At 51.7% G+C, this 12,195-nt stretch overlaps 1 protein-coding gene across 7 annotated transcripts; it reads right to left on the minus strand.

The window, feature by feature from the left end:
- Positions 1-755: 755 nt before the first annotated feature.
- Positions 756-12,160, minus strand: LOC109523945 (liprin-alpha-3-like). Of its 7 annotated transcripts, XM_019883449.1 has the most exons (29): positions 11,908-12,160; positions 10,595-10,696; positions 10,037-10,201; positions 8,871-8,945; positions 8,709-8,768; positions 8,395-8,523; positions 7,542-7,634; positions 7,106-7,158; positions 6,737-6,965; positions 6,459-6,542; positions 6,238-6,369; positions 6,103-6,165; positions 5,906-5,985; positions 5,566-5,752; positions 5,291-5,484; positions 4,962-5,193; positions 4,749-4,888; positions 4,512-4,660; positions 4,328-4,424; positions 4,139-4,220; positions 3,877-4,077; positions 3,739-3,801; positions 3,178-3,204; positions 2,884-3,059; positions 2,713-2,810; positions 2,458-2,633; positions 2,272-2,362; positions 1,961-2,123; positions 756-1,807 (listed from the first exon to the last, which is right to left on the minus strand). In XM_019883449.1, exons 1-28 carry the CDS (start codon positions 12,130-12,132, stop codon positions 1,963-1,965), a joined length of 3,564 nt encoding a protein of 1,187 aa, XP_019739008.1. In that variant the 5' UTR covers positions 12,133-12,160; the 3' UTR covers positions 756-1,807; positions 1,961-1,962. The 7 variants fall into 7 exon arrangements, with proteins under 7 accessions (XP_019739008.1, XP_019739009.1, XP_019739011.1 ...); XM_019883450.1 differs by lacking the exon at positions 8,709-8,768 and having other exon boundaries at positions 2,294-2,362; XM_019883452.1 differs by lacking the exons at positions 10,595-10,696; positions 11,908-12,160 and having other exon boundaries at positions 784-1,807; positions 2,294-2,362; positions 10,037-10,588.
- Positions 12,161-12,195: the final 35 nt, after the last annotated feature.

The following is a 12,195-nucleotide window of genomic DNA, read 5'->3' on the forward strand; positions in this document are numbered from 1 at the left end:
TAGATGACAATGTTTGTTTTGATTAAAAAAAAAAAAAAAAAACATTCTGTCCCAATAAGAGAGTCCTCTCTTCAATGATTGGATGTCACCTTTTGCCGCAGACAGCATTTTTGTCGGCGTTATTTCATAAGTCAAGCATGAAAAAAAGAGAACATTTTTTTCCACCAAATGTTTTTTTTTTTTTTTTTAAATTGAGTTCTTGAAATTTTTTAGCTCTTGAAGGGCTTGAGGAGTTGTTGATACATTGTGAATGTGGCGCCTGGTTCCGAGAAGGAAGAGTGACTCGTGCATGACGTTAGGTTATCATTAAAACGTTACGTTCCAAAGACGACATAGCAGAAATTACCAAAGAGTTTGGGAGACAGTTTTAAGACCCATTCTGCCCTCCCAGGGCTATATATTCAGGTCGCACCCAATAAAAGTGTCCAAAATATTGATGTCCGTTTACATCCCTTTGATAACTGAATATCGTCTCCGGCTGGCTCCGTGTTCGCTTGCGTTTGTTCACTCGGTTCCGCGTTCCACGCAATGGCCCCTTCTTGCCTATGAGTGGCAACGTTGTCCTCAGTGTTTTGTCTGCGCTGACGCTGTTTCTCTCATAAGCTTGACTTTAAAAAACAAAACAGACATTAAACGTCTACCCATTGCCAGAAGTGGATTTCTTAACGCGATGGTGAATTAACCTGAAAGTGGCTCTAAAACGGACTCCTCCTGGTAGCTAACTCCAGCCGGAAATTAAGAGGCAGTCAAATCACTTTCAGAAGCCTCGTACATTTTTGTTTGTTTGTTTGTTTTAATTACAGCTTTTACAATCATTTTCATGATTTGTTTCATGTAATATTCAATTACCATCACTATTCTCCAGTAAAACCCATAAGACAATTTGTTTTTCCAAAATGTACACATACAAGTAGCATATCTTGACTGTCCATCATTTTAAAACGCTATGTTTTGAAACTCAAATGAAGTTACCATCCATCTGAAAAGTATGAAATGAACATATCGGTTTATACGCACACATACTGTACATACATACAATAACAATTGTCATTAAAAAAAAAATGCACACGTTTTACAAAGTTCTTACATCCAAGCTTCCACATCATTAGATGACAAACTCTAAAATGGTTGATTTTGGCATGCATACGAACACAAATGCGTCACCTCTTATTTTCCGCACTTTGCTCATGATTTCGTTGTCTGTCCCGCTCACATTTGTGCCTCTCACCGATAATTTATGGCTTCGGAACATACGTTTTACCACCCAAAAAATTAAAAAAAAACGCACTACACTGTCAACTTCCTAACAGTTGCTTCTTGTTGATCAACTTGTTCTGCAATTCGCCCCAAAGAATGTGAGTGGATTTTCCCGCACAAAACGATGAGTTCAGTGTGTCAGTGTTGCCATTGCACACTCCAAAAAAACAGAAGTGGAAGTCACAACAGGCGTTGGTCGCTTTCGACAGAATCAAACATCAGCATCATGCCACAACAATGGATTGAGAGAAAAAGACGGCGATGACTGCAAAGGCGTCCATCCGTTCACGAGAATGATCTTGAGCCCGCTCGCTCAAGCGTCTTGGAGATGTCCGACGACTCTGATGTCGTCCACCACCGCTTTCTGTCTCTTTCCTCAGGTCGGGATGGTGGTGGAGGTCTGCAAAGTGATGGGCTGGGGACGCGCCGCAGTGTAAGCTTGGCCTCCGTCGGGGATGACGACGGGAAAAGTGCTCTCACCTCATGTGCTTTTGTCCTCAGCAGGAATATGTCCTCACCGAGGCCGACTCCCCTCTTTGACCCGAGTTCACTGTCGGCGAGAAGGTAGTGACGTTAATTCTCAACTATCCGGCACTTCTCGCTTTGCTGTGATTTAAGCCGAAAGCTTGAAACACTGGCGTGGCTCCGTCGGTTCATTGACCAAATCATTTGAGATGGTGACGTTTTCAGCCCCTTTCCTCACCTTCACTCTGGACTTTCCTCAGGGTGACCGAAGGGGTGGAGATCGCGGAGGCGCGGAAGTTGGCCGGGAGCGTTTCCGAAGAGTCGGAGGTCACGCCTCGGAGGTCTTTCTCCCGGAACATCTTTCTCCACGAGGGTGAGCGCGTGAAAGGTTTGGTGCCGTCCTACGAAGACACGCTGTGGTAACTGCAGTCATGAACTGTCGCGGCCTCCCCCGTCGCATGGGGAGGGTGGATCGGGTGCCGTCTGTTGCGTCAATGCGCACACGCCGCAAGCGGAACGGAGGGAGTGAAAATCAACACGTCATCTCACGTGAGTCTGCTACGGGCAGTACCTCCTCTGGCCTCCTCTCCGTTCCCATGGAGATGAGAGCATTGTACTCCTTTTCCAAGAGCTGCCTTGCCTGCAAACCGAGGCCATGAGATGACGTGGCCCTTGAAGGAGAGACCGTTTCTCACGGTCTAAAATGGATGCGCTCTGAGACAGAGAAGAGCATACCTGCGTGTTCTGATTGGGTATCTGGAGGAGAAGGGCCAAGTCGGTGTAGTCAAAGGTGTCGTCGAGAGCCAGCAGGGCCCCGTGAACTCCGCTTTCTAACAGATTGTCTGCAAACTCTTTGAGGCCGACGGACTGCACCCAGCACATCACGCGCTCGTTGGACCACACCATCACGTCTGAGGAGGGGCACAGGTTCAGATGGACGCACGTGGCGGACCAAGGCGGATTGCGGCCAGAGAAGCGCGCCCTCGTCACCTTGGTGCCGATGCTGACTCTCCTCCCTCCGCCTCTCCAGCTCCTTGCGGTCGTAGTTCAAGCGCTTCAGGCACATGATGCCATAGTGAAGGCTCACCCTAGGCAAATTCAGAGTGCGCGGGTGAAGAACAAACGGGCCGAGAAGCCTCCGGAGACCCGACAAGAATTCACCTGTGGAAACTGTCCACCATCTTAAGCTGGCCCCTCAACTCCTTCTTGGTGAGGTGATCGAGCATCCGGGCGTCCACCAGTGACTCCATGAAGTAGGAGCGATACTGGGGCAAACCTAAACTGGGCAGCCACTCATTTCCTACCCATTCGTGGTTCATATCACCGTAAGCCAGGATCTGGAGATGGCAAACGGCAATAACCACACCTACAAGACTCCTATCCCGACATGTTTTCGTGGCGTCGGGACACAACTGAAAGAATGGCACCTTCTCGACGTTGAGCTCTTGAACTCACCTGATCCCAGCTGAACTCTTTCTGCTCCTTGGCGGTTTGAGACGGGGAAGTCGGAAAAGAGAAGCGAGATGGAAAGGTGCACGGAGGAAATGTGTGCGTTGGTGTGCGCGTTAGGGTGAAAACCATTTGAGGAGAGGGAAGGCAGAAGAAGGAAACGTTTTTGTTAGTGAGAATTAGTTGGAACAAAACACGACATCAGCACAGATTTGAAGGGACCAGGGAAGGGAAGGTGGAGCCAAACAGGCCTAATAAAAGAAAAAGAAGAAGGTGGGGGGTGAGGGGGGACAAAACAAAACCAAAAAAAAAAAAAAAGTCAACTTGATGACACTCCAACGATATTCTGGCAGAATGGTGTCCAACTCTGGTCCCGCGGGCTGCATGTTTTCCTCCTCTAACAGACCCGATTCATCGAATCAGAACTTGCCGATCATTTGAATCAGGCCCGTTGGAGGAGGGGGGCCCTCGGGCACTGGTTTTGAACACCCCCAGACTGGAGCAACCTAATTTGTTCAATCACAAGCGTTTGCTCGGAACTTGACATCAACGTAAAATCAGTCTTACTGGTTTCGTGGCAGCAGCGAGTGACTCCATTTCTGCATGTGTCATCCAGATATTGCTGGTCGACTGCAATGAAGTCCAAATGAGCCCTCGCTCTCTTGACAGCGACTTCGCGTTTGAGGTAGTGTGCGGAAGTCTTACGGAGCGCGTGCTCGCCGGCGCAGACGGGCTGGTGAGGGAAACCATTTCCTGGATGGCCAGGCGGAGTTTGAGCCTGTGCAGCGGGTTGCTGATGCCAATCTCCCGCTGGATCTCCGTGTCCGATAGGTTGGCCATGATGGCGCCGCTCTTCACGTTGGCGCGGCACGCTGCAACGTACCATGCCGGCATTCCTACCCACAACTGCGTAAACGACACAAACGTTGGCTCGGCCATACAAACTATCGGGTGACAAGAAGCATACCTCAAGCCACGTGACAACCGTTGGACCATCCCATGAGGCAAAAGGCAAACCCTGACGACAAGCCTCCTCAAGCAGGTCATGCCTGGCAAGGGAATGCAACGTTAAAAGTGGAACATCGAAAAGTCCTCTGCCGATTTTAGAAGAGAACGTGATTTGGTGGTGGGAAGGGAGGAAAAAAAAACATCTCACTTCTTTTTGCTTCGACGGTCTTTTTCTACTGTCCCAGTACCGAGTTTAGCCAGTGCCAACGGGTCTGCTGGGCCCAAGTCGTCTGACGGTGTTGAGGCTGGATTGTTTGCAGATAGAATGTTCAATTGCCAAGACCAAAGCAAAAGAAACAAACGGGCGCAACGTTGTCCGCGAAGACACCCACCCAAAGAGGGGGACTCGCGTCCAGGCGCACCCATCCTCCCCTTTTCCTTTTTCCCAAAGAGACGGCCGATGGAGGACTTGATGCTTTTCTTTTTGCTGGCTTTGTGGAGGGAATCCTGGCTGGCGGTGATGGCCCCGTCGGCCGATAGACTTCAAGTATCGAAGAAAGACAGCGGTGAAGTCAGCGCAAGGCCTTCTGTACGCAAGGCAAGCGTGTCAAGGAGTCCGCATTTCTTACCTGCGAAATTCCCGGTGATCGTCGAGGCCCGCTCCCGGGTGAGTGTGCGTCATTCGCTCCAGTCGCAGCGCTCGAGGGACAGCGGGAGGGTGGGAATCGATCACGGCTAGCGCTCGGCATTCTTCGCCCTCTTTGCTGTTCTGCACGGGGGAAGAGTTCGTTGCATTGGGAACGTCGGTCCTCGCGACGACAGAGCCAGTTTTTTCTTTGTACCTGTCGCTCGTTCTCCCTGGCGGGAGAATGCGGCAGGCAGGGGGTGGAGCGGCCAGAGCTCGGCGGTGAGGGAGACGCCAGCGTGGAGGATGTGATGGAGGGCGTCATGTATCCCCGACCGACACTGTCCCGTCCTCCGAGTGAAGAGGGCGCGTCTAGGGCCACGCTGCTCACCCGACTCTCGATCTCCTCCGCCCTCAACTCGGTGCTCTCCTTCTCCTCCTGGATGAGCCTGAGAGGACCATCGCAAAGAGCAATGAGACGGCGTCTCCGGGATGCCGCCGGCATGTCACATCGGTCCCCGATCGGGGCTGTTCGAAGCCGCGTACTTGATCTCCTTGTTGATGGCCTCCAGTTGCTCCTGGAGCATAATGGCCAAAGTCTGGACATCTGTCTGCCCGCCGCTCGGAGATAGCAGCTCCGAGCCAAAGAGAGTCTCCCTGTCATCTTCGTCATCAGAGCCCACGCCCTCCACGCCCTCAAAGCCTGGACCCATCGCGGTGCCGGCGTCCCATTCGCCGTACTGCAAGGAGAGAAGCGGCGAAGTGAGGAGCGCAAAGAACCCATGTGTCAAGATGTCGTCATCTCAACGTGAGGCGACCACCTTGTTACAGTCGTCCCTAGCTTGCCCCCAGCGGCCGCAGTGAGTGCGCCTGACCACCGCCCCGCCGGAGGAGCTGCTGTAGCCGGCCGGCAGGGAGCCCCCGCCCTGGGGGTAGCGCAGCTCCGAGGCGCTCCCCGGAAGAGATCTTCGAAACAAGGTGGATGGAAGGGAGCTCACGCTGCCCGCCCTACAGTGAGACCCGGAATTCTCCTGTCATTTCATCGTACTCCTCGCTTCGAATGCGTCCAGCCAATACGTTAGCCGCTAGCGGCCGATTGTGGTCGAAATCAACGCCGCCACGCCCTTTTTCTTTTTCTCTCCGGGGATCGTGACGACGAACCTGGAATAAGATGAGCCAGGCCGGCCCCTCAGCTGGTCCAGTTCCAGTTGGATCCGCTCCAGCTCAGCAAGGAGCTGCTCCTGGAACACAGAGGAGAAAGTTGGAGACATCGTCTTGGAGATTCCCGCTTTTCTCAGCAAGAACGTTGAGCGTCCAGTTCAGATTTGCAAAACACCTGAAACATGACAGCTGAGTACCTTATTCGCCAGAAGGTCATCCTGGATTTTCTTCATATTGGCCAGTTCTTCTGAGAGAGCATTCTAGAAGGTAAGCGAAGGAAATACGTCCTCGGTACATACTTGTTCGTGCCGCCAAAGCGTTTGTTGGATTACCTTTTCTTCCAGCGCTGCCATCCTCTCTTTCAGATGCAGCTGCAGTCTCTCGTTGGACTCGGACAGAAGTTTGTCGACGGTATCTGAGAGCCGTTTGTTGTGTTCGTCATTCATTTTTTCCCTCTGCCTCGCCTGATTGGACCAAGCAGAAGCTGCGTGTGACTGGACAGCAAACCCGTTTTGATCGTCTGACAGTATCGATGCGGCAACACGATATATACTCTTTGTAGCTCTTGGTTCTTCTCTTCGAGGTGAGCTTCCATTTGCCGTAGTCGCTCCTCAAAGTTACCGTGGCGCTCCTCCGCCTTAAAAGAAGGCTTCAGTCAGAAAATCGCTTGTGCGTTTGATCTGCTCTCAAAGGGACTAAATTGTCCGCATTGAGGCGATAACCCCAGTGACTAGATTTTTTTTTTCTCCCCACTGCCAGAGTTTGATCACCCGACAAAAGCTATGAGTAAAGTCTAAGAGCGGTTCCAGCGTCAAGATGGCTCCTCTGTACCTTGTTGAGCGCAGCGACCCTCTGCGCGAGCTGCGCTTCGATCTCGGGCAGCGTCTCGGCTCTTTGCAGGGTTTGCTGGAGCTTCTGCTTGGCTTCATCCAGACGCTCCTGCAGTTGTCGGTTCTTCTCTTCACTTTGCCTATGGAGGGACTCCTTGCTGGCCAGCTCGTTTTCCAGCTTGTCCTTGATGTCGTGGAGGGAAGTGGCCTCCCTTTGGGCACTCAGGTACCTGCGCACCACCGCGACAGACACGAATGTAACCGCATCGTGTGGAGAGGCTCTATCTGGATCTTAGCAAAACACTTTGGACAATTCTGTGCTTCCAATTTTGTGGGGCTGCCCGTGAAAGCGAATGTCAATACCGGTTACCTGCGTTCCAGTGTGGTAATCCTTTCCTCCATGTCCTCCCTTTGGCAAAGGGCCTGAAAGAGGAAGAGATGTACGGCACACATGCTGGTATGTCGGGTTCTGGTGGCAGTGGACTGTTTTCCAAGTTTGTCTCGCGTCACAGAATTCCCCCCCCCCCCCCGGTGCTTTCAGGTCAAGCCATTAAACCTAAAATTTGACACACAATGAGAGGGTGTTGGCATGCTGTCACTCGTGATCCTGGGGGTATTCTGATCGAAGCATGTCGCAGATGCGTTAGCTCTTAAGGCAAATATTTGTAGCTGTGAGTAAAATGCACAGTATGTCTCCTTGCAAAGAGTGATGTAACCTCAAACATGAGCTTCTCAATGGCCTACCGTCTGCCCATCCTGTTAGGCTATACGCTGGGAGCCCCTGCAGTGAAAGGAGCTCAACACACCTCTTTGACTTCCCGTTGGAGCTTCTGATTGGCCTCCTCCGACTTGGTCACCTCCCTCCTGGCGCCCGCAAGCTGCTCCTCTATTTCCCCAACCTGGCGAGACGCCACAAATGGCCACGGGGCGATAACCGAGGTGAGTCTGCGATTCGTTCCAAATAACCGGCGACGCAGGCTTAACACGCCGACTTGAGCGGGTCGCACCACCAAGACGCTCATTCCGAGAGCGCGTCACTTGATAGCTTTGGCGAGACCTTTCACATCCACCACGTGCAAATTCAAGCCCCCGACCAAGACACCATTCCTCGGTGTGACCGAAAGGCTCCAACTAAGTGGTTTTGCAAGTCAAAACTGGCTTTTTGCGCCTCATCAAAACACACTGAATCGCAAAATTGAGACTCGCCGATTTGTACATTTTTTTTTCCAATAACGGTACGGCGGTCCCAAAAAGCTGGCTGCTTTTGACGCACGCGCGCTAATGTAGTGCAACGCGCTTCCGTCGCCTCGATGCATGTAGTAGGAGGTCGAGGCCAGCTCGGTGCTATTTACGCCACACCGGCTGGCTCGCAGCGAGCTTCGGCTGGCTCGCTAGCACGGCTAAGCATGTTGCGGAGTCGCTGCCAAGTCGGCACGGTAAGAGACTGTATGGGAAGACGGAGCGAACAGCGACGCGAACATGCGACCGGGACGTAAATTGTTTGACCGCGATCGAGTGCTTGGGTGATGGACTACACTTGTCACGGAAGTCAAAGTGGAGCGCATCCAACTTGAAATTCCGCTATGGCAAGCAAGAGAAGTGGCCTCGAAGCTTAAAAGGAGATGAAGATCGGAATTATAGCCATCTGCATCTGCTCACCTGCCGGCACATGAGGGCCAGCCTCTCTCTTAGCTGGGACAGTTCGGCTCTCTGACGCTCTATTTCGACCTCCCGCTGCCTCTCCAGCTCGCCGTCCTCTAGGCCCGACGCGGGTCCGTTGGGCAGTCGCTGAGGTGGCCAAAAACAAGAGTGAGGACGGTGCTGGGAATGCAATATTTGCTGAGAAGTAGAAGTCGCACTCATGGTACCCAGACTGTGCAACGACTTTTCTACTTGACTTTGGGTCACGGGTAACACGTGTACAGAGACAAAACAGAAAAACTGGAACCAACATCCATAAAACCCTCCCTTACATCTTTCCCGCCGTCCACCCCTTGTTGACGCCTTTTAATTTGGTCTCTTAAAGAGATTACCTAGAAAGGAGGACACAAAGCAGGCCAGCGGACAACTGTCAACGTTATATTGTCACAAGGAGTGAACATATCACGGAGGGAGGCAAATTGATGTGACTTTACCTCTTGAGAAGACGCTGCTAGTTGATCCTCCAACATGGACACCCTCTCGAGGGCCACTCGGAGACGCTCTCTAACCTGCAGGAGAGGACAGTGGTGGTGTCGGCTTCGGTCTTCATTTGGGCTCATTCGTTTGCTTTTGTCATGGATGAGAAGACAGGCGGGCAAAAAAGGAATTGTGGGACGGCGGACGCCCAAACTTTGGACCCCATCCAAATACCGAGGTGACCGACAAATCCTTGCATGTGTGACCGACCGCGAGCGTCTCTTCCACGTTTTGTGTTTTTCCAAATTTTGCTTCTGCTTTCTTTTTCAGTCAAAGTGCTGTAAGTCTCAATGTCAGAGCTTTGCTGATTTGAGGTACCTTCTCATCCAAAGCCTTGTGGTGCTCAAAGAGAGACTTGAGGGCCTTGAGGACTTCCACCTCACTGGAGACCCCCGCCGGCGACTGGGCTTGCCTCTTGACCACAGTCATCCTCAAACTGCGCTCGTGACGTGACACTAAGCATTCCAGGTGCTCCAGCAGCAACTGTCGGAGTGAGGAGAAGATGAGGGGAAAAAGCCAAACGGACGAAGGACGCAGCAGAAAAAGGACATGGAGCAACCAAGTCCATCGGTGTCCCGACCACAACAGGTGAGAAAGATGACACTGTGCTAAAACGCTGCCAAAAAAACAGCCGGGTTATTTATCAACCCGGTTCTTGGATTTGTCTTGAGTCCCCTTGTTGAGTTCATGCGCGCATCTAAAAAACTTCAAGCGTACATTGTGCGGTCGGCTCAAAGGAATAACCCAACGGGTGCTTCCAATTGACCCGAGTGTGCATCGGTGACCCAGTCATTGGTGTTCAAATGAAGGCAGACGGGGTTATTTTTGACCCAACCGTTTTGAGAGTGAAGGCCGAAGGGCTCCTTGACATCTTACACGCGTGTTGTTTCTCTCCGCCTTGAGCTCAGCAATCTCCTCCTCCCTCTCCAGAAGCTGCTCCCGGCAAACGTTGAGCTCTTTCTGGACCCCATCCAAATACCGAGGTGACCGACAAATCCTTGCATGTGTGACCGACCGCGAGCGTCTCTTCCACGTTTTGTGTTTTTCCAAATTTTGCTTCTGCTTTCTTTTTCAGTCAAAGTGCTGTAAGTCTCAATGTCAGAGCTTTGCTGATTTGAGGTACCTTCTCATCCAAAGCCTTGTGGTGCTCAAAGAGAGACTTGAGGGCCTTGAGGACTTCCACCTCACTGGAGACCCCCGCCGGCGACTGGGCTTGCCTCTTGACCACAGTCATCCTCAAACTGCGCTCGTGACGTGACACTAAGCATTCCAGGTGCTCCAGCAGCAACTGTCGGAGTGAGGAGAAGATGAGGGGAAAAAGCCAAACGGACGAAGGACGCAGCAGAAAAAGGACATGGAGCAACCAAGTCCATCGGTGTCCCGACCACAACAGGTGAGAAAGATGACACTGTGCTAAAACGCTGCCAAAAAAACAGCCGGGTTATTTATCAACCCGGTTCTTGGATTTGTCTTGAGTCCCCTTGTTGAGTTCATGCGCGCATCTAAAAAACTTCAAGCGTACATTGTGCGGTCGGCTCAAAGGAATAACCCAACGGGTGCTTCCAATTGACCCGAGTGTGCATCGGTGACCCAGTCATTGGTGTTCAAATGAAGGCAGACGGGGTTATTTTTGACCCAACCGTTTTGAGAGTGAAGGCCGAAGGGCTCCTTGACATCTTACACGCGTGTTGTTTCTCTCCGCCTTGAGCTCAGCAATCTCCTCCTCCCTCTCCAGAAGCTGCTCCCGGCAAACGTTGAGCTCTTTCGTCAACACGGCAAACTCCTGCAGATCACAAGAACAAACAAACCATCTCAACGGTGCGTCCTTTTGGAGCTTGCTTGTGTGTTTTGGGTGGGGTGAAAACAACGCAGGCCAAAGATAGAAAGAGAAATCCCATACAGTGTACGACATACGCAGCGACATGGGCTGCACAATAGGAACAAAGGCCAGCTGCGACCACAAGGGAGTCCGGGATGTACGACGACATCCTCATAGTCATGTAAATCGCTGACACACTTTTGCCACTGGCCTTGTGAACACATGGGAGAGCATTACATCACACAGTTACACAACGGCCCAACACCCATACAAACCCGACCAACGCCGTGTCGACGTGTCACTTGACAACGCCACCGAGGATGCATTTGCAGGACGCCGCGTCTGATCTCCCACAACAAGCCCGTAGCGCACGTGTGCGTCAGCAATGGAGTTTATTCACGAGTTGATTCACGAGTCTCGCTGCACGGTGAGGCCCAAACCAAAAAGCAATGCATTACGTGTGACATCTGATGTTTTTGTGCTTGCAAAGATGGACAGACGCGATGGCTCAATGAGAGAAGAGAAAGGAGCCAAAGAGAGGTGGCTGCAGATGGCGACACAGTGGGTCTCCGGGACCGATCGGATTGTTTCTGGATTGGATCACGCTGAGATTCTCAGATGGCGTTCCTGGTTCTTTTTTGTCTTTTTCTATTTCACCCCTTTTTTTTTCTTTTTCCAAATGCAAATTCAAACAATCAATCCGCTACTCCGTTTGTGTAAATCGCAAAAATGAGCAAGGGGGATTTGACTTCTCACTCACTCTCATTTACCGAACTGTTTGGCGAAAGTAAAGGCCAATGAACCATGAATTAATTAGAAAAAACGATATGTGTCCCCAACTACTAAAAATCGAGTTGTGAAGTGACGAATGGATTTGACTTGACAAAATTCGAGTGTGCCATTGACACAAGGCCGGTCATCAGGTCAATGCCAACATAATAAGCGCTCAGCTTATCTTGTTACTGTATAAATGAATCAACTGTAGATTTACAGGTACTGTAAATGTGTATAAAAATAAAAGAAAAGCCCACGGCCCACCCGTCTCTTCACCTTCCCCACGTCTTGTTTGTCAGTGTTACTAAATGTTTGCAAATGGCCTTCTACTACAGTGCGACGTGGATTTGGATGGCCGGCGCCCGGCCGTTTTGTAAAGTGTGGCTGGCGTGGCGCCGCACCTGCGGCAGGGCGATGGAGAGTTGCCTCTGAAGAGACTCCTTCTCATGGCTGAGCTCTCGCAGGCGCAGCTGCGCCGTGGCCAGACTCTCCTGCGTCTCCCTCAGGTTGTCCAGCAGCCTCTCCCTCTCCGTCAGCATGTTGACCATCAGAGACTCCAGGTTGCCCGTGCTGCCTCCTTCATCTCCGCCACCCCTCCCGGGATCCCGGCTAGCATAGCTGCCCATGCCACCTCCGATACCTCCGCCAAGTCCACTGCCGGATCCCGCCGGCGAGGACGAGCCCCCGCC

The sequence above is a fragment of the Hippocampus comes genome, unplaced genomic scaffold, assembly GCF_001891065.2.
Source record: "Hippocampus comes isolate QL1 unplaced genomic scaffold, H_comes_QL1_v1.1 scaffold367, whole genome shotgun sequence".
Lineage (NCBI taxonomy): Eukaryota > Metazoa > Chordata > Actinopteri > Syngnathiformes > Syngnathidae > Hippocampus > Hippocampus comes.